We start from the raw sequence: 18,461 nt of genomic DNA on the forward strand, positions 1-18,461 counted from the left end.
GCCAGAGACTCTATGGGTTCATGTCAACAAAACTGGGACATGGCTTGGACGAGGAACACAACCTTACTTCATTCCCCACATCTGAGCTCACACTTAATAATTCACTTCCAAGTTCACACTCACTCCTCAGACTTCACCTCTTCAACCATCTCTCTTCAGCTGTCCCAACCATTTCACCTAAGCTTTCCCACTAGACCCACCTCACCCCACAGCCCCACCATACGTAGCCTTTCCATCCCACCTGTTCTCACCCCTCATGCTGCACCTGACCTCTCTCTGCATGCCTGCCCTATCTTGCTTTTCACCCCACCCCATTTTACCTGATCCTTCAGCCCATCTTACCTCAGGCCTCACATCTGACCTCACGCACTTCCCACACTCAACCTCACACTCTCTATTCTTTGTACCCTGCCTTAGCTATTGTTCTATTGCTCTGAGGAAACACCATGACCAAGACAACTCTTTTTATAAAAGAAAGCATTTAATTGGGAACTTGCTGCAGAGTTCCAGAGGGCTAGTCCATTATCATCATGGTAGGGAGAATGGTGGCAGGCAGGCAGGCGGGTATGGCACTGGAGCAGTATAACTGGAAGCTTACATCAGACCCAAAAGTTGCAGGTGTGGTGGTGTTGGGGTGGGGTGACGACTGAGACTGGGCCTGGCTTGAGCTCCTGGAATCTCAAAGCCCTCCTCTCAGTGACACACCTCCTCCAACAAGGCCACACCTCTTAATCCTTCCCAAACGGTTCTACTAACTGGGGCCAACCATTCAAACATATGCACCTATTGGGGCTATTCTCATTCAAACTACCACACACCTTCTTACTCGTTTCTCTCATCCTCTTAACCTTGCCCCTCACATGACCATCACACCGACCTCACCTTGACCCTCGCACTTCACTTGGTCCTCATTGCTTTCTCTTCACACCAGACATCACCCATCTCAGTGACCTCACCTTACTTCACTCTTCATGTGTGTATTCTATACCCCGTGTAGTTCCCCGTCTTTCACACCCACCTCACCCTGCTACTTGAATCTAACCTAATACATGCCTCGCATTCAACCTACACACACATTCAACTTATTTTGTGTCCTCAAACCCCCTCACTTGTTTTTCACATCTACCATGTCACCTCCTACACCTCACTTCATCTCTCACTTTCCTTCACCCCTCATCTCACTTTGCCCTGACCCTTTATGTCAGCCTAACCCTCACAGCAGACCTCCCATTAATTCAGTCCTCACACAGACCTTGCCTTACCTTTGTCCCCTGTACCCTGCCTTGGCTCACTCTGCACTCATCTTACCTCACACCCACACCATGTCTCACCTCACACCCCACACCATGTCTCACCTCACACCCACACCATGTCTCACCTCACACCCCACACCACATCTCACCTCACACCTCACACCATGTCTCACCTCACACCCACACCATGTCTCACCTCACACCCCACACCATGTCTCACTTCACACGTATGCCATGTCTCATCTCAACCTCACACCATGTCTCACCTCACACCCCACACCACGTCTCACCTCACACCCCACACCACGTCTCACCTCACACCCCACACCACATCTCACCTCACACCTCACACCATGTCTCACCTCACATCCACACCATGTCTCACCTCACACCCCACACCATGTCTCACTTCACACCTATGCCATGTCTCATCTCAACCTCACACCATGTCTCACCTCACACCCCACACCACGTCTCACCTCACACCCCACACCACGTCTCACCTCACACCCCACACATCATCTCACCTCACACCTCACACCATGTCTCACCTCACACCTCACACCATGTCTCACCTCACACCCCACACCATGTCTCACTTCACACCTATGCCATGTCTCACCTCACACCCCACACCACATCTCACCTCACACCTCACACCATGTCTCACCTCACACCTCACACCACATCTCACCTCACACCTCACACCATGTCTCACCTCACACCCCACACCATGTCTCACTTCACACCTACGCCATGTCTCACCTCACCCTCACACCATGTCTCACCTCACATCTCACACCATGTCTCACCTCACACCCCACACCATGTCTCACTTCACACCTACGCCATGTCTCACCTCACACCCCACACCATGTCTCACCTCACACCCCACACCATGTCTCACCTCACACCCCACACCATGTCTCACCTCACACCCCACATAACAGCTCACCTCACACCCCACACCATGTCTCACCTCACACCCACACCACGTCTCACCTCACACCCCACACCATGTCTCACTTCACACCTCACATAACAGCTCACCTCACTCTCCTTACACAACAGCTCACCTCACACCCCACACCATGTCTCACTTCACACCCACACCATGTCTCACCTCACACCCCACACCATGTCTCACCTCACACCCCACACCATGTCTCACCTCACACCTCATAAACATCTCATCTTGCCTTTCGCATCTAACTTCATATGTGTTTCTCATCTATATTCATCTCTTTCCTCACACCTGACCCCTTACTCCCTCACACCCACTTAATGCTCACTTCTTACACCTCCCTCATGCTGTCCTGCACACCAGTCCTCGGCTTGCTTCTCCTACCCAACCTCACTCTACTCACAGGCAGCTCACTCTCACTCCTCACAGAGGCCTCGCTCATTCCTCACACCTACCCACATATGCTCTTTCTCCTCTCACTTGCTCCGGTGACTCACCTCTAGTTCCCCTCCTCCCCCCGTTGTCCCCAGAGCTCCTCCACATCTGCTCTCAGGGTTTCTTGCCTGTGTGCTCGTCTGTACCCCATTGTCTGTAAGATGTCTGTAGACAGGTATGTGTTTGTCGTATTCATTCCTTAAGTTCCTTAGGTGTGTATGCTTGGCATATGGCCAGTGTGCTGGAGGGATGCATAAACATGAATAAATGTGTCCAGATGTAGACACTTACATGTGCAGCTTTAACTTCATCGTGTAAAGAAAGTGGGAAACCGAGAAGTCAGTCACACCTGTAGTGTTTTCCCAGCGATGCACACCTTAGTTGTCTTGTACACGTGTGTTGCTCATTAGTTTATTTAGTCATCTTGCAGACATTTGTTGGGTGCTTATTATCAACCAGGTTGCTGAGTTTGGAGCTCAGGGTCCTAGATGGCACCAGCCCTCCAGGATTCTTTCCTTCCAATCTTTTTTCTTGTCCGTGGAGATTACTTTATGACGTGGTAATTCCTGTGAACACCTTTCATTTCCCATCATGCTTCTCTTAATTTGGAATGTCTCAATGTCCACTTGGTGTTTGTGGCCTGCTCTGTCTTCCTTCAGGGTTAGGGAACCATGTTAATCTGCAAATTCTTGGGACAATTAGGTTGTCACTATAACTACTAGATGACACCAATTTGAGAACCACCCTAGAACTTAGTACCCTACATTCCAGCCTGACCCTGTCAGTGACTGGTTGCTTGTATATGTTAGCATGACCTAGTTTAGACACCTGATTTTTTAAAAATTTATGTCCACCTAATAACAATACTCATGGAAGTGACATGGAGTGAAGAATGAGTGAAGTTGGTTGCATGCACTAGGACCTGGAATAGCCCATGTCTGTACTCACCTTATGTCTCAAGCCTTGACAGAAGTCCATGTGAGGGAGCAGGACACAAAAAGACCCGAGTCCCAAAGGGGCTGTGATTCTTGAAGCTTTGTGTGTTTGCCTGGTGGCAACTATAAATGGCTTCTGGGTTTGAGCCACTAGTTGGCTGCTATTAGGAGTGCCCAGGACTGCCTGAGCTGCCGTGGGGGTGGGGACCTGAGGTGACCGTGGGGCCAAATTTTCGCTTTCAAACTCAGCCAGAGAATCTTGGTTTTTCATCAGTAACATTGCATTGGCTTATTAGAAATAGAAAATATATGTGAACTGTTGGGGACACATTGTAGGGCCCCAGTTTTCAGACTGTTTTGGCCTTGTTCTTGAAGGCTCTGTGGGTGGCCAGGCTCCAGCTCCCTTTCCTGGGCACCCCTCATGAAGCTATACTATTCATCCCTCCTCTCTCCTCCTACACATGCTGTGTGTGTGTCTATGTAGTATTTCCTGGTCTCTGCAGTAGGCTTCCCGTGTGCTTTCCTCTCCCGCACAGGCCAGCTTTGAGCTCCCAGAGTGCTATCTGTGTAGCTCATTTGTGTATGCAGGTGGGCTTTATGGGTGCTTCATTTCCCTCCTCTTCATCCTCCTCCACCACCTCCTCCTCTTCCTCTTCCTCTTCTTCCTCTTCACCACCACCTCCTCCTCTTCTTCCTCCTCCTCTTCTTCTTCTTCCTCTTCTTATACTTTTTCCCTAAACAAGGTCTCATTTAGCACAACCTTAAACTTACTCTGCAGCTGATAAGCTTGACCTTCTGGTCCTTCTACCTCCACCTCCCAAGCACTGGGATTAACGTGCATTGCTGTGCATGGTTTATGTAATACTGGAGATGGAATCTAGGGCCTCATGTCTATTAGGCAATCCTACCAACTGTGCCATCTCCCTAACTGTTATACTTTTTGATAGGAATAATGGGAGCTGGCAGAAAATTGTAGTAGGGTAGCAGGAGGACTACCCTTCTTTGCTTGTTCCATATGAGGAACTAGCTGTGGCTTCCATTAGCAAAGGACAGGCGAACCACAAATCTGCCACAGCCAGCCATCTCCCTCCTAGTATTTCAGTATCACCTGGAGAGAGGCAAAACCATGACTGTTCCTCTGTTCCAACAAGCCACATGCATCCCAAAAATACCAAGGAAAAATTGGATAATGACTTCCAAGAATGAGCGAAATTGGTCAATCCAGGTGTTTTGCAAGGAAGAAAGCAGGGCAGGTGGTTTTCCTGTAGGTAGACTGGTATTATGTGTGAAAACTTCTGTCAGGCAACTCACTGCCAGTCTAAGTATGTCAAGTACTTAGCTGCGGAGTTTAGCCATTCCCAGGGTTCTGGTCCTTCGCTGTAGTCTCCTGAGAATATTGAGCATGGGCTCTTCTGCTTGAAGTTTGCTTGTAGTTTGGGATCTATGTCTGCCCCAGGTTCACCTGGACCATGCTGCTCATGGTCTTGGGAAGGTTGGCCCTGAAAGCACTTCTTTGGATTACAGCTCCGCTGACCGGGTATCATCTATGTTTGTTTCCTGGGAAAAAATGTACCTTGATTGCGTGGCCACTGCTATCCTCCTCACATTTAGACTGATTCCTTCCTTCCTTACTTGTGATTTCCACTTGGCACAGGGCTCTGGGCCCCAAGTCCAGACAGTAAGGGGAGCTTGCCCTTCTAAGTGTAGAGTGCAAACACACTAGAAGTCAGTTCTTGCCAACAGACCTTGGTTGGCCATGCCAGGCTCTAGTCCCTTCACCAGAGGGGTGCTATCTTGAAGATTTGGGGACCTTTCAGAGGTGCTGAGGGTCTTCCCAGCATGTAATGCTACTACTCTCAGGTTTGGGGTGCTTTCTCAGGCACTGCAGGCCTTTTAGGATTTGGTGTTTGAAGTTTTTTGTCTTGTTTGGTTTTGGTTTCTCTCTGAGGTCTTGGGGTGGGTTTTGTCTCTTCAGGATCTAGTGTTGCCGGCTTAGGTTCGTGGGTACTCTCTGAGGCATTAGAAGTGTTGTCAGGACCTTGACACGAGGTGAGACTTCTGTCCGCTCTCACCACCCCCAGAAATTGACCTGATGTCCTCTTGGTTTCAGATCATGAGGAAGAACAGCCTCCAGGTAACTGGTTTCTCTTACCAAGAAGGGCCTGAGTGGCCTGGTTGTATGTGTTCTAGAAGTACAAAGTAAGGTCGATTTCAGTAGATGCTCCTAAGGAAGAGAGTAACAGACAAATCATGAAGAGACAATCCCCAACTGCCTGGCAGAAGCACAGGCCAGGCATACCAGAAAATATGAAATATTATAATTAAAATTCTAGTTCTATAAATGTTTGCCTCATATAACTATGTAAGTATATATCTCATTGGAGAAATGCACAGTGAGAGAAAATATACCAAAACACATGAGTTGCTTCATTTTGGAGATGAAGAGAGGGTTTGGTTGGATCTGCTGTCTACAAAGCTTGGGCCACAAGCAGATGTGGATCATGAACGGAACTAAGTGTTTTCCCCTAAATTGCCACACTACCTTCAGAGCCTGGCTCGGCAGTGTGGGTGCCAGGTCTTAGGTTCATTTGGGATTTTATAAAAAAAATGTTTGAAGTGAGAACTTCTGAGTAAAGAGGCTTATGGGGATGATGGTTCTGTGGCTGGGAGAGTTCAAGAGCATAATCCTTCTATCTGACAAGTCCCTGACAACACAAAGAGAAGATCAGGAGATGACGGTGTGCAGATGGACCCAGCTCAAGGCCTGCTTCACCTTACCACTGCCTGCTTTGAGGAGAACTAGTTCTTTTCACAGGAGAACAGGAAGTAGTTGACAGGCACCCCCATTTGGGAGAGGGACCCCAGGAGAGATGCGCCTTCACCGTGTCATCCTTCTGAATATCTTGAGTCTTGTTCTGTGCCTTGGATCACATATGTAAATGTTGGATGAAGTAAAAATAAGTGCTAGTCATGGCATCTAAGTGTTACACATGTCGTTTCAATGCTCCTTGTGCTGTGTCAGCCTGTGAAAGCACAGAGTCGAGAGGACACAGCTGTGAGTCGCAAATGTCAGAGGTCCAGCCTAGCTGAGCACAGAGCCCAAGGAGTTCTTTATCCCTCTTCACAGACATGAGCTCAATCTCATGTGGACTTATTCACAAGAGACTGAAAAAAAAGAAAAAAAATCACCCCTGACTGTGGACTAAGGTCTGTTTTGCAAGGGCCACGGGGTAGCTGACATCAGTGGTCAGAAGTCTCAAGACCCTATTGTGGAAAAATCAAAGAAATAACTAGCAAGGTGGTGGGAGGGGAGGTAGGACCTGTAGACAGGTTGTGCCCTTGTGGCAATCACTGTCCTTAGGGCACACATGCATGGCCACATGCCACATACACATATGCCACAGGATATGTAAATCAAAGATGCACATTTGTGTCCCATTCTGCAGCTTGTCTTAGTAGACATGCACTCCTGCTAAATTATCACAGAACCTATAGAGTGTGTTTTGCTCCCATCTACATTTTATGGGAAGGACAGTAGCAGGGAGGTGCTAGAACAGCTAGATCTGCAGTGTGGGTACCTGGCAGGCCATTAGTGGCGCAAAACAGGCTGACCCCTTTCTCTTATAGGCTGCCCACTGCAGCGGCTTAGATAACTGGCAAGGTGGGAGAGTGCACATTTGTAAAATCTAGCTCTTGTGCCATTTAGCTTGCCGGAAGGGCTGTTACATGAACAGGCAAGTCTGCAGCCTTGACCAAAGCCAGTGTGAAGCGTGTTCCAAAATGTGGAATAGCCAAGTCTTAACCTTTTTAAGGAATCAGGATCCAGCCACATTGACCCCTTCTGTGTTTCCAGGGTTCCCCTCCATGACCTTTCTCTCTTTTTGTGTTCCAGGCAAGGTGGCCATCCAGAAGGAAGACTTGCAGAGCTACCACAACAGGGACACATGGTTCCAGCTACAGCATGTGGATGCTGACTCAGAGGTGCAGGTGAGGCTTGCACACGTGGCTTGTGGTGAGACACTCTGTAGGCTTTGGGTCTGAGAAGGGAGGCGAGCCTGCACACTGTGTTTTCACCTCTGATCAAGCTGCGAGTTGTGTTTGTTGCTCTGACTGTTGGCACGCTTTGTCAGGCAGATGGAAGCAGCTTTAAAAATACACAAGGTGGGAAGGGAGGTGGCACACAGAAGGCAAAGAGCATGTAGTAAACTTGGGTCCGGCTCCAAGCTGCTATTCTGGGTGAGAGTAGCAGAGCCACAGCAACTAGCTAGCATTCAGGTTCCCACCACCTCAGTAGCTTCCCCATGGCCTCCCTGCATGGTTTGCCTCCTGGGACTGAGCACCCAGATTCCAGGGACAGAGAGATCATGGGAGCTTAGTAAGTAGGCCTAGCATGCCTGACCCTTGATGAGCAGCACAAAACTTGGTAGCTTGGCCATTTCCTCCTTAGCGTAGCCCTTCTTGGGCCAGCCTGTCTGAGGAAAGCAGCAGGGTCGTTCACCCAGAGTACAGATCTGTACATGACTGTGGGACTGTCTTAAGCCTTGGTCCTAGATAAAGAACAGCCACAATGATCTTCCACTTTGCAGGTGCCCTGCTGTGGCCATGGCATGACTGGGAGTTGGGTCAGTCCTAGCTCAGTCAGCACTCAGCTCCCATGTTCAGGAGTAGCATGACTAAGTGGCCAGTCTCTGCAAGCCTCAGTTCCTCATCTGTAAAGTGGGGTTTTGTAGGCTATCGAGACTTGCATGTAGCCTTGCATTATTGAGTGCATTGTAGGATATGGCGATAGTTGCTGTTTTTATATTGAGTAGGTGGGGTCTGAAACAGACATACTGTAAAGACCTGTGCTGTCATTCAGCAGAAGGAATTTACTAACAGTTAACAGGAGAAGATCTGTGTCCCTTATGTCCAAGGACTACGGGCCAGTCTAGCCTTCGTGTCCCATATCCTCAATGTTTCTCCTCCTCAGCCTGGCTTCCCTATGCACAGGACAAGGGTTCCTCGCAAGGTCATAGGTCAAGCACGCAATTGGCAGTGAGACCAGCACAAGAGAAAGTGAAGCATGGGATAGAATCACATGGCCAAGCTGCAAATGGGCCTGTGGAAGTCCTACCCATGGAGGGATACATCTTATTTCCCTACTCATTGACCCAGCCTCCCAGGAGCCCACTTGTACCTCGAGAGCTAAATAATGCAATAGTCATCGATAGAAGCAATGATGGTGCTGTAGTGGGAAAGAAAGCTGAGCCCTCCTGAAGCAGCATTAGCCCCTTCCTTCCATGGCTTGGAAAGCTTCTGCAAAGGGCACTGCATTGCTGAGAGCACCAGGCCTGTTTTCCATGAGATCCGAAAGGCCAAGGCCAGCTCAGCACCTGCATAGAGCTGCATAAATACTTTCTAGGCATGGTTCCTCTTGAGTTAGATTTCACTGACAAGCGTGACATTTCCTAGTTCTTGTTTTTATTAGGTATTTAATTTTTAAATGACTGTAGATTCACAGCAAGCTACAGACAGGAGTCCACAGGAAACATGGCAGGAAGTTCCTGTGTTATCTTTTCCCTGTCTAAAGAGGGGATACCATTTGTGAGGACCCTGTGGCTCCTCCTGGTGTGGCTGGTACAGGTCACATGACTGTGCCCTTATCCTGTGTGATCTTACTGTACACACACACACACACACACACACACACACACACACACACACGCTCTGTTCAGTTTTTCAGTGTGGTGAATCACACGTCTTATAAAACTTGCCACCTTAACCATTTCTAAGTACAGTTCAGTATCATCATGTGGGCTTGCATTTACACCATGCCACTATCTGTCTCCAGAACTCTTTTCAGCCCCTTAAACACAGGTTCCCAGGTCCAGAATCCACTACTCTGCTGGGCCAGGAGTAGGGAGAGGGTGGGGGCATAGAGTTTGCTTAGACCTCACTTTAGGGTGAGTAAAACCCTAAAGACTGTCTCATTTCACTGAGCATTAAGTCCTGGATCTATAAGTGTTGTATCTCAGAATTCCCTGCCTTGCTAAGGCTGGATGGCTGGACCACATTTTACATATCTGTTAACCCAGGGACAGCATGGGATGCTATTACTTGGTTATTGGATTTCTTTGCAGCTTTATCCTGTATACACAATTGTATAACAGCTACTATAATCAAGATTCATAACCACAAGGCTATAAATATAGATGCATGTGTCAATCTCATGTCTGGAGGGCAATTTCCTACTCAGTGCCAGGTGACTAAAGTACCACAGGGGCAGGTTTTTCTCCCTTCTGAAGCCTGGCTCCTATGTCAGTGACTCCAGCCCTCTAATCTCCTGGGACCTTGGATCGTGAAAGACAAGGGCCAGAAAGATGGATCAGCAATTAAATGTGTTGGCTGTTCTTCCAGAGGACCCAGCACTCACTTGGAGGCCCATGACTATCTGTAACTCCAGTTCCAAGGGAACCAACACCCTCTCCTGGCTTTTGCCAGCACTGCATGCACATGGTTGCACAAACATACATGCAGGCAAAAATAACTACGCACATAAAATACAAATAAGTAATCTCAAAGAAAAAAAGATTAAGACTAAGCAGCTATAACTGAGGAATAAGCAGATCTCTGGAGGACTTGGGACCTCTCCAGTGTGTGAAATGCTAGAATCTCATTCTCAGAGAGCCTGAGATAGGGAGATGGCTCCTCCCCTCAGCGTGACCTTTAAGTTGTAATCGTCATCTTTACGCCACAGCTGTGGCTTGTTTTGAAATGTCACATTTATAGTCTCTAGAAGGGCAGAAAGTGGCATTTGGGTTCTTGGATCCACCTGTTTTGTAATTCACAGGGAAGAATCATGCATTATGACAGAGGGAACTGGGCCCACATGAGAGACCATGTGTCACAAAAATGGAGAAAAAGAAGGCTAAATGTCTTGCTTCCTTCCTGAACTGACGGTTTTCAAAAACCTTTGATTAGCCACTTTGTTATATAGGATCAGTCACTTCTGCTGCTCCCTTCACAGGGACACGTCAGACTCAGGGGTGGCCCTGTCAAGAGGACTGGGCTCCAGCTAGAGGGGCACCTTGCAGAGATGGCCCTGGTTTTTCTCCCCTGGCTCCTCCCCTACTATGCCCCCACCCCCAGAACTGCTTATGAGGCAGTCAGGACACATGTTATGTTCACCATATATCTGTGACTCATTACAGGCCCAAGGCCAATACCACCTTGAGGATAGGGGTTGACTCTGAAGACCAGAGAAGGGGTGGACATTCCACGTGTTTGGGGATTTGTCTCTGATTTGTCAGATAATCCAAAAGGTTGCCTGTGGTTGTCCATGGTCAAGGGCCATTTTGGTCTCCAAGGGTTTGAGAGCCTGGAGGCTAGGAGAAGTATTGACTTCTTTCCTCCCCTGGGCCAGCCCTGCCTTTCTTTTCACTTGCCTGGTTCTATCTTTGCTATACAAATCTCACCTACAGCAACTCCGAATTTCTCCCTGCCTTGGCCTAGTGGCTTATCAGGCCACTAGGGACAGTTCAGAGCAGTATCTGCTACCATGAGCCACCTTCTCATGAGGCACTGGCCATGAATGTTCTCCATTCCCTGAGGCTGCTAATAGTTGGGGTATCACCCAAGAAGAAATCAATAGACCACCAGCATTTTATTGTTTTAATTAATAAACTTGAAATTTAGAGTTTTTAAGTGTAGAGGGAAACTCAGCAGAGATCTGGTCGTACACATCTTCCTGGAGCCTTGACAGTTCCCCTGGTGACCAGTGTTGGTAGTCACTGTTTCCCAGTGGACACAGATCATACCCTTAGTGGTAGGTATGCCACAACCAGCTTGCTGCACAGGCAGCCTTACTTATGTTGTACCCTCAGGTTGGGCACACCCTCACTGTGGTCTTGGGAATCTGAGTCTTTCCCTTTTGGTTTTGGTAGCCTGACTACAGGTCTATTACTCGACCATCTCTTCAGAGAATCTGATTGGGGTTTTGACTTCCTCTGACATCCTGCTTTCAGATTTTGTTTCTGTTTTTTTGTGTGTTTTTACTCTAATCAGGTGTTTGGTTATTTCTGCTTTCGGGGGATTAATTCTGTTCTTCTAAGTTTGCTGGCTCTGGGTCTTTCTCCTTTCCGGAGCTTGAAGCTAGCACTCAGAATTTCCCTCTTATGGAGTGCTTCTGTGGCTCCCACAAATTCTCATAAGCTATACTTTCGTTTCATTTATTCAAAAATATTTTTAGATTCCTCCGGAGGCCTCTTTTTACCAGTATGGTATTTAGAAGTCATTGTCATCTCTGCATCCTTTTCCTTACTAGTTTTCAGTTTGTTCCCATGAGCCCTGAGAGTGAACTCTGTGGTTTCCACACCACGTATCTGATGAATGGCACGAAAGGTACTTCCCTTGTCCCCAGTGAGCTCAATAGGGTGTTCCCTGCTGTATGACAAGGTCTAGGAACTCTGATTGGCTCCTTTCCGGACCTCACACAGTGGAACCCTGCAGGCTGTCACTTTCTGTCACTGCTTTCTTTCATGGGCATTCTTGATAATTCATGTTAAGTACGACTGAGGGGCAACTTTCAGCATTTCCTTCTGCCCCACAAAAGGGTGTCTCTCACAGAGCAGAGTGAATTCAGTATCTCTGAAAGAGAAGGAGGGCACCTGTGCCTGTGGTGTAGAAGTTAACTGGACCCTGATGTGGGACCTGGGAGCAGAGGGTGTGGCTCTGAGGGACTGAAGCGTGGGTGTAAACCCGATAGGTAAAGTTATGCACCACCTGCCCACAGTGCAAGAGGCACCTCCCAGCCTCCACCCTAACACCTCGCCCTTTAGGAAACGCCCATCATGTGCAGGGATGGGACCATAGTGACTTCTAGCCCACAGGCTTGCCAAGAGCAGCCTCTTGGTGCAGAGGGGTCACAGTGTAGTCTGCTGTTTCACCTCCTTCTGGCCTCTCCCAGACCTCTAGAAACGGAAGCCACTGCTTATTGAGGTGGGAGCCGCCCTCGTGAGGAGTGTTTGTGCTGAGTCTCGGGGCACTGCTGGTGTGTGGGAAAAACAGGAAACAGGAAAGCAGCTGCCATCAGCTGTGGGTGGTGGGGTCATCTACCTCACCCCAGTGCTTCTGTCTTTCAGAGGCCAAAGACAAGCCGAGTTCCATCCATTGGAACAGCTCACAGCTGGGTCCTGAAAATGGCCCGTTAGTGGTAAGGCTGACTTCTGGTGCCCTTCTAAATTCTGGCCCATGTTCCAGTCTGAGCCAGCAGCCACTCAGGCTTCGGATAGTGGTAGCTTCAGGCAAGCTCCACCAGTCATGGAAAAGGAATCCACAAAAAAGCCTTTGATATTGTGGTTCTTACCGTTTGGGTATTTTCCTCCCAACCAGGTGCCCTCCTTCCTGGGCCTTCTGTCTTAGTTAGGGTCCCGTAATTGTGACAAAACACCGTGGCCAAAAGCAGCTTGGGGAGGAACAGGTTTATTCTACCTCCCAGCTTTCAGTCCATCACCCAGGGCAGGAACCTGGAGGCAGGAGCTGAAGTAGAGGCCATGGAGGAGTGCTGCCTTGCTCTTCATGGGTTGCTCAGCCTGTTTTCTTATACAGCCAAGGACCACTTGCCCAGGGGTGGCATGACCTGCAATGGCTTGGGCTCTCCTACATCAATCACTGATTAAGAAAATGTGCCATAAGCTTACCTACAGGCCAATCTTATGAAAACCTCTTCTCAACTGTGGTTCTCTCTTCTAAGATTTGGTATCCTTGTATCATGGTAAAACAAAATAAAACAAAACAAACCAACCAGAACACCTTATGTCAGCATCTTGGGGGTGGAAAAAGTTTCCCTAGACTTATAGAGACCTCAGTTCAAGTCAAATCAGGATTTGTGGCTTCAACATAAAAGAGAATTTCAGAACTTGCTAGTATGAGGCAGAGCTGGGATTTAATGATGATGTTTGAATATAGGCTTAAGCATGAAGGTTAGGAGAAAGGTGCTCAAGAGAAAGACACACTTGAGAGCATGGGTGTGATCTTGACACACTTGAAAGCATGGGTGTGACCTTCACAAAGAGTTACAGAAAGTGAAACGCCCAAGTGTAGGTACAGGTTCCTCAAGGAGAGTCACAGCTCATTGTTTTTACAATAGGATGTAGGGTTTGGGTGAGTTTTGAAGGGACTGTCTTTGAAGGGATGTTAAATTTAAATGAGGTCACTGAGTAGTTCCTTGGGGGGCTCTTTTACACTTGATAAGGTAAAAGAATTACACTTGATAAGGTAAGAGTCTAGCTTACAGTGATATGGGAAGGGAGGATATCTTTGTTGTAAACAAAGTTAACAATTTTGGACTCTCCTAGGCAAGGTAATGTTTGATGACTCTATAGCCCAAAGGTTTCCATCATTAAGACACCTCAGAGACGGCCTGATTTAGCCTCTCCACCTCCAATTACAGATATCTTGGCTTAACATCTATGTGCGCCCAGCCTATGGGAAGTCCCGAGTCCCATGGGGAGCCTGCTGGAGAACAGGTCTTTTTCTCCTGATGCCATTCCCTCCACATTCTCATAGTGTGACTGTGTATAGATAAACAACAGGACATTTGTATTGACAGCTACCTGTTGCCCTTCTAGAAGCATCCATGAATATTAACATTCTTCATGAAGAGCAAGATTTGGATGCTCTGGCCTCCCCGTGGAGACTGTGACCCTCTTGGGAGGGCTTTACTTCCTGTGCCTTTCTACATGTCCTGCACTCACAGCACTTCTAGGGCCATGTCCCCAAATGCCCTTTTATTTTTTAACACTCTTGAACCCATTAACTTGCAGCCAGTGTAAGACCAGTGGGCCGCACCTGTTCTCTTAGTGTCTGAGCCTAGGTTAGGCTCAGTGTCTAGTGCCAGCCACTTGAAGGGCCACAGATTTTCTATAAGCCTTGCCTACTTATGACACTGTCCCTGTGCCTTGCAGGGCAAGGTCCACCTGGAGCTGAGGCTGAGCGAGGTCATTACAGACACTGGTGTTGTCTGCCACAAGCTTGCTGCACGGTAAGTCACCCAAGAAGATAAGTGCATACTTTGTTTCCCCAGAGGTTGTCTTTTTCACCCCTCCTGTGCATGATGGAGCTGATGCCCACCCCAGTGTGATCTTCAGCTCTTGAAGATAACCCAACAAATTCAGTTCCATCCTTCAGCTAAGAGTTTGGGCACTACCTTCTAGAGCTAGAAATGGAAGCAAGCTGACATTCAGGGGGTAGCGCAACAACAGTGAGGTCACATGGGCACATGGCTAAAGTTAGTTCCCAGTGTATAACAGTGTAGTTATACACTTTCCATTTTGCATTCATGTTTCAGGTTGGCCCCACCCTGGCCCTGGGAATGCATACCAGTTGAGACCTGCCCTTCAGACCATGCCCCTAAGTGTACTAGACAGATTCTTCGCCTCCTCTCCTTATATCATGTACAGAGTAACCCCACCCATCACTCCTGTCCTGCTGGCTTTCAGGTCTCCATGACTCTCTCTCCCTCTGCAAGGGACCCAAGCTGTGTCTTGGAGAGTCTTCCATGCAGTGGGCCAAGTAAAAGAGAGCTCTGATAATTAGGAATGTTGCCATCTGTTTTCTGTTACTGTAACAAAATACTTGAGGCCAGGTGACTGACAAAGAATGGAGATATGTCTGGCCATAGTTCTGTTGAGGCCTTGTGCTGTATCCTAATGGGACAGAACACACCACAGTGAAACGGTGACAATTGGCTATAGGCTGAGCCTTCATCTCATCACCCCGTGTGTAGTTGCTCTGTTCCAGAAGCTGTGAGGAGGCTTCAGATAAGAGAAAAGGTCTGTTTGTGACCCTGAGAAGAGAATCTGAGGAACAGGAACTAGTCCTGTAGTGGACCCTGGACACACCTTCAGCTGCCCAGTCAAGATGGGAAGGGATGGGGGTTAGCACCCTATGTTGTCTGCTCTAGCTCTCAGTGCAGCAGTGCAACCCAATGCCAAGCTTTCAGTGTTGGCCTTGGTCAGGAATTAGTGGAGATAGCACCTCCTGAGACATCTCCATACAGTACACATCCCTGGTGAGCTCACTGGTATGTGGTGCTTTAATACCTCAGCATCTCCACGCCAGTGCAGCACAGGCCCATTTTTAGGGTCTGGTTGAAGAGCAAAGCCTGTAAAAACTAAACATGGAATGCTGTAGTTCTTGTACTTTAAACTCTAGATTTGACAACTTACTCTGTTTTAAATTTCCCCTTTACAAACTTTAGGAATGGTTTGTAACGTGAGTGAACGTGGTGGGGAACGTGGTGAACATTTTATTATCTTTCTCTTTCACACAGATCATGCACTGTGTTTGTGAATCTTGATTCATGTAAAGTCAGATTTAGACAAGTGCAGTGCCCACTGTGGGATGATCCCTGATTTTAAGTCAAATAAACCTGGCCTCTGAATCTCAAGGGTCCCAGTGTTAGGGCTGGAAAGGTGATTAAGAGCATTTGCTGCTCTTGCAGAAGACCAGCATTTGGTTCCTAGCACCCTTGGGTAGCTCACAAACTCCAGACCTATGGAATCAATACCTTCCTCCAGCCTCCACAGGTGCCCGCACACAAGTGCATGCACACACACATGGACACACATGCACACATAAAAATAAAATAAGCCTTTAAAAGTTAGACCCTAGTGATGATACAACTGAAACAGTTGAGGCACTGTTTCCCCTGCACTATGAGGGGCAAAGGCAGACAGCCGGCTTTTATTCTGAGTGATACACCCTGAATGTCGATGGTCTCTTTCTGGTCTGAGGCTACTCTGGCCATTGCAGGGCCAGTCTCATGTCAGACTGGAAAGCGTAGGCTTTTCCACTGATCTCTGCATGAACTGGACAGAGGATAGAGCAGTGCTCTGCAGACACACATGGACGCTGCAGCAGGGCAAACTTACATGTTCCGTCTATGCCACAGGCTGTGAAAGTCACTGCGTCCCAGTCTGTCCAAAATGTGGTTGTGTCTGCGGAACCTAATCTCATAAAACATGTTTGCATTAGATGGAGACTGTCCACTCAGGTGGGTCTCTGTAGCCTTCCTGGGCCAGCAGCTGTCCTGTGTCTTCTATGGCATCTGTCTCACTCCTCTAGAGACCCTGACCACACTGAAGGGTCAGCTGCTACCTACATGTCTGTTTTACCTGGTTCTCTTCCCTGTGTGTACCCCCTACTCTGTGTGGAGAAGCAGCCAGACAGTCAACACTACAGTTCTGACTGTCACCTTGTGTCTTCCTGCTGTGCCAGACAAGCAGAACAGAACTGCGCAGGGTCACCTTTCATTGCTTCATGCTCACTGTTATTTCAGAATAACCTGGAAGTGGTCCTGTTGATGGAAGAGTTAAGAAGGGAAGAAAGTAACCAAAGGCCAAGTGATCAGAATGGATGAAGAGCATATCCTAGAAGGCAGAGAAGGACACAGGGTTGGAGAATACTGGGTCAAAATGGTAGAGGTGCCAGGCCATGTTACAAAGCACATTTTTCTTAGCAGGAGTCTTGGAAAGCAAGAGTGTGGGTTAAAGAAAGCCTGGCAGTGTGGAACAATCTCACAGACCCACGAGTGACAAGGGGGAGGAAGAGACAAGACACACACACACACACACACACACACACACACAGAGAGAGAGAGAGAGAGAGAGAGAGAGAGAGAGAGAGAGAGAGAGAGAGAGAGAGAGAGACAGACAGACAGACAGACAGACAGACAGACCGACCCACCCCTCAGGTAAAACAGTCCCAGGCATTCCAAGTTGACCTGTGCTCTTTGGAGTGTGCTTCATGCAGCGCCTCCCAGAGAAGTATCTTCAGTCTTTCAAGATGCAGGCAGAGGTGCGGGGACTCATGGTTTGTGCAGCTGTGCCCTCAATCATCATTAGGGTTGAGACTTCTACCACTGACTGATTGAGTTACGGAAACGGCTCATACAAAGGATGCACTGTATATAATTTCACAGACACACACACACACACACACACACACACACACATATATATATATATATATATATATACATACACACAAATATAAATATATAAATATATATATATAATATGTTAATTCACTGATTCAGAAGCAATTCCTGGGGAATAACAGCTCTGATCCCCAGAGAAGGGATGCATCTTCAGACATGGAGTCTCTGATTCTGCTTCCAATCAACTGTTGGCAGAGCACAAGCTGAGGGGAGCTGTGGCATGGGGTAATAGATACCGGAAGGAATCTCAGTCACGTGTAGAAGGCCATTGAAAGTCTCCTGGGCTACATGTGTCTAAGAACCACTTGCATCCCTCTAGCACAGGGAAGAGCCTTGTAATTGCCCAGAACACATAGTGCAGAAAGAGGGCTACAGCTTTGTAAATTATGAACCATCTAGAGGAAAGTATAACCTCCCTCAAAAGGCATAGAACAAAGTCGACCAAATCAGAAATGATAACCACAGTTTAGAGCTTGCGTTCAGAAACTTTGCTCTTTAATAACCAGCTGCAAAAATTCTGGACATTTGACCTAAACTTCACAGAGCAGAATATTTGAGCAGAATATCTGCTCAAAGAGTTCGTGTCAACGAAGAGTGGAACTAAACACTTAGAGATACAGTCAGCAGAGAGAGTGGTGGAGATGTGGTGCTCCCAGGCCAGTATAGAAAGTAGTGGTGCTGGGTCAGAATATATGGACAACCATGGGCCATTACCTAAATCTCCTGGCTGTAGACAGGGATCAGGACGCAGTGGGATCCCAGGCCGAGAGCTTGCACTATAGGAAGGCAAGAGCAGTATAGCGGCCCCACAAAGGAGTTGTAAACATAGGCCTCTCAGCAGCAGAGGGCAGTGCTGGCCCTGGGGTGACACCACAGTACTCAGCTGTCACCTGAGG

General features: G+C 48.0%; 1 protein-coding gene across 2 annotated transcripts in view; it reads left to right on the forward strand.

Annotated features, from left to right (window-relative positions):
* Positions 1–18,461, forward strand: part of Rasa3 (RAS p21 protein activator 3) — a 106,808-nt gene that overhangs the window by 59,314 nt on the left and 29,033 nt on the right. For both annotated transcript variants that reach the window (XM_027387799.2, XM_035452358.1), the window contains 2 exons: positions 7,480–7,574; positions 14,531–14,607. In XM_027387799.2, the coding sequence (XP_027243600.1) occupies positions 7,480–7,574; positions 14,531–14,607 (172 nt within the window). The remainder of the gene's footprint in view (positions 1–7,479; positions 7,575–14,530; positions 14,608–18,461) is intronic.

This window comes from Cricetulus griseus, assembly GCF_003668045.3.
Source record: "Cricetulus griseus strain 17A/GY chromosome 1 unlocalized genomic scaffold, alternate assembly CriGri-PICRH-1.0 chr1_1, whole genome shotgun sequence".
NCBI lineage: Eukaryota > Metazoa > Chordata > Mammalia > Rodentia > Cricetidae > Cricetulus > Cricetulus griseus.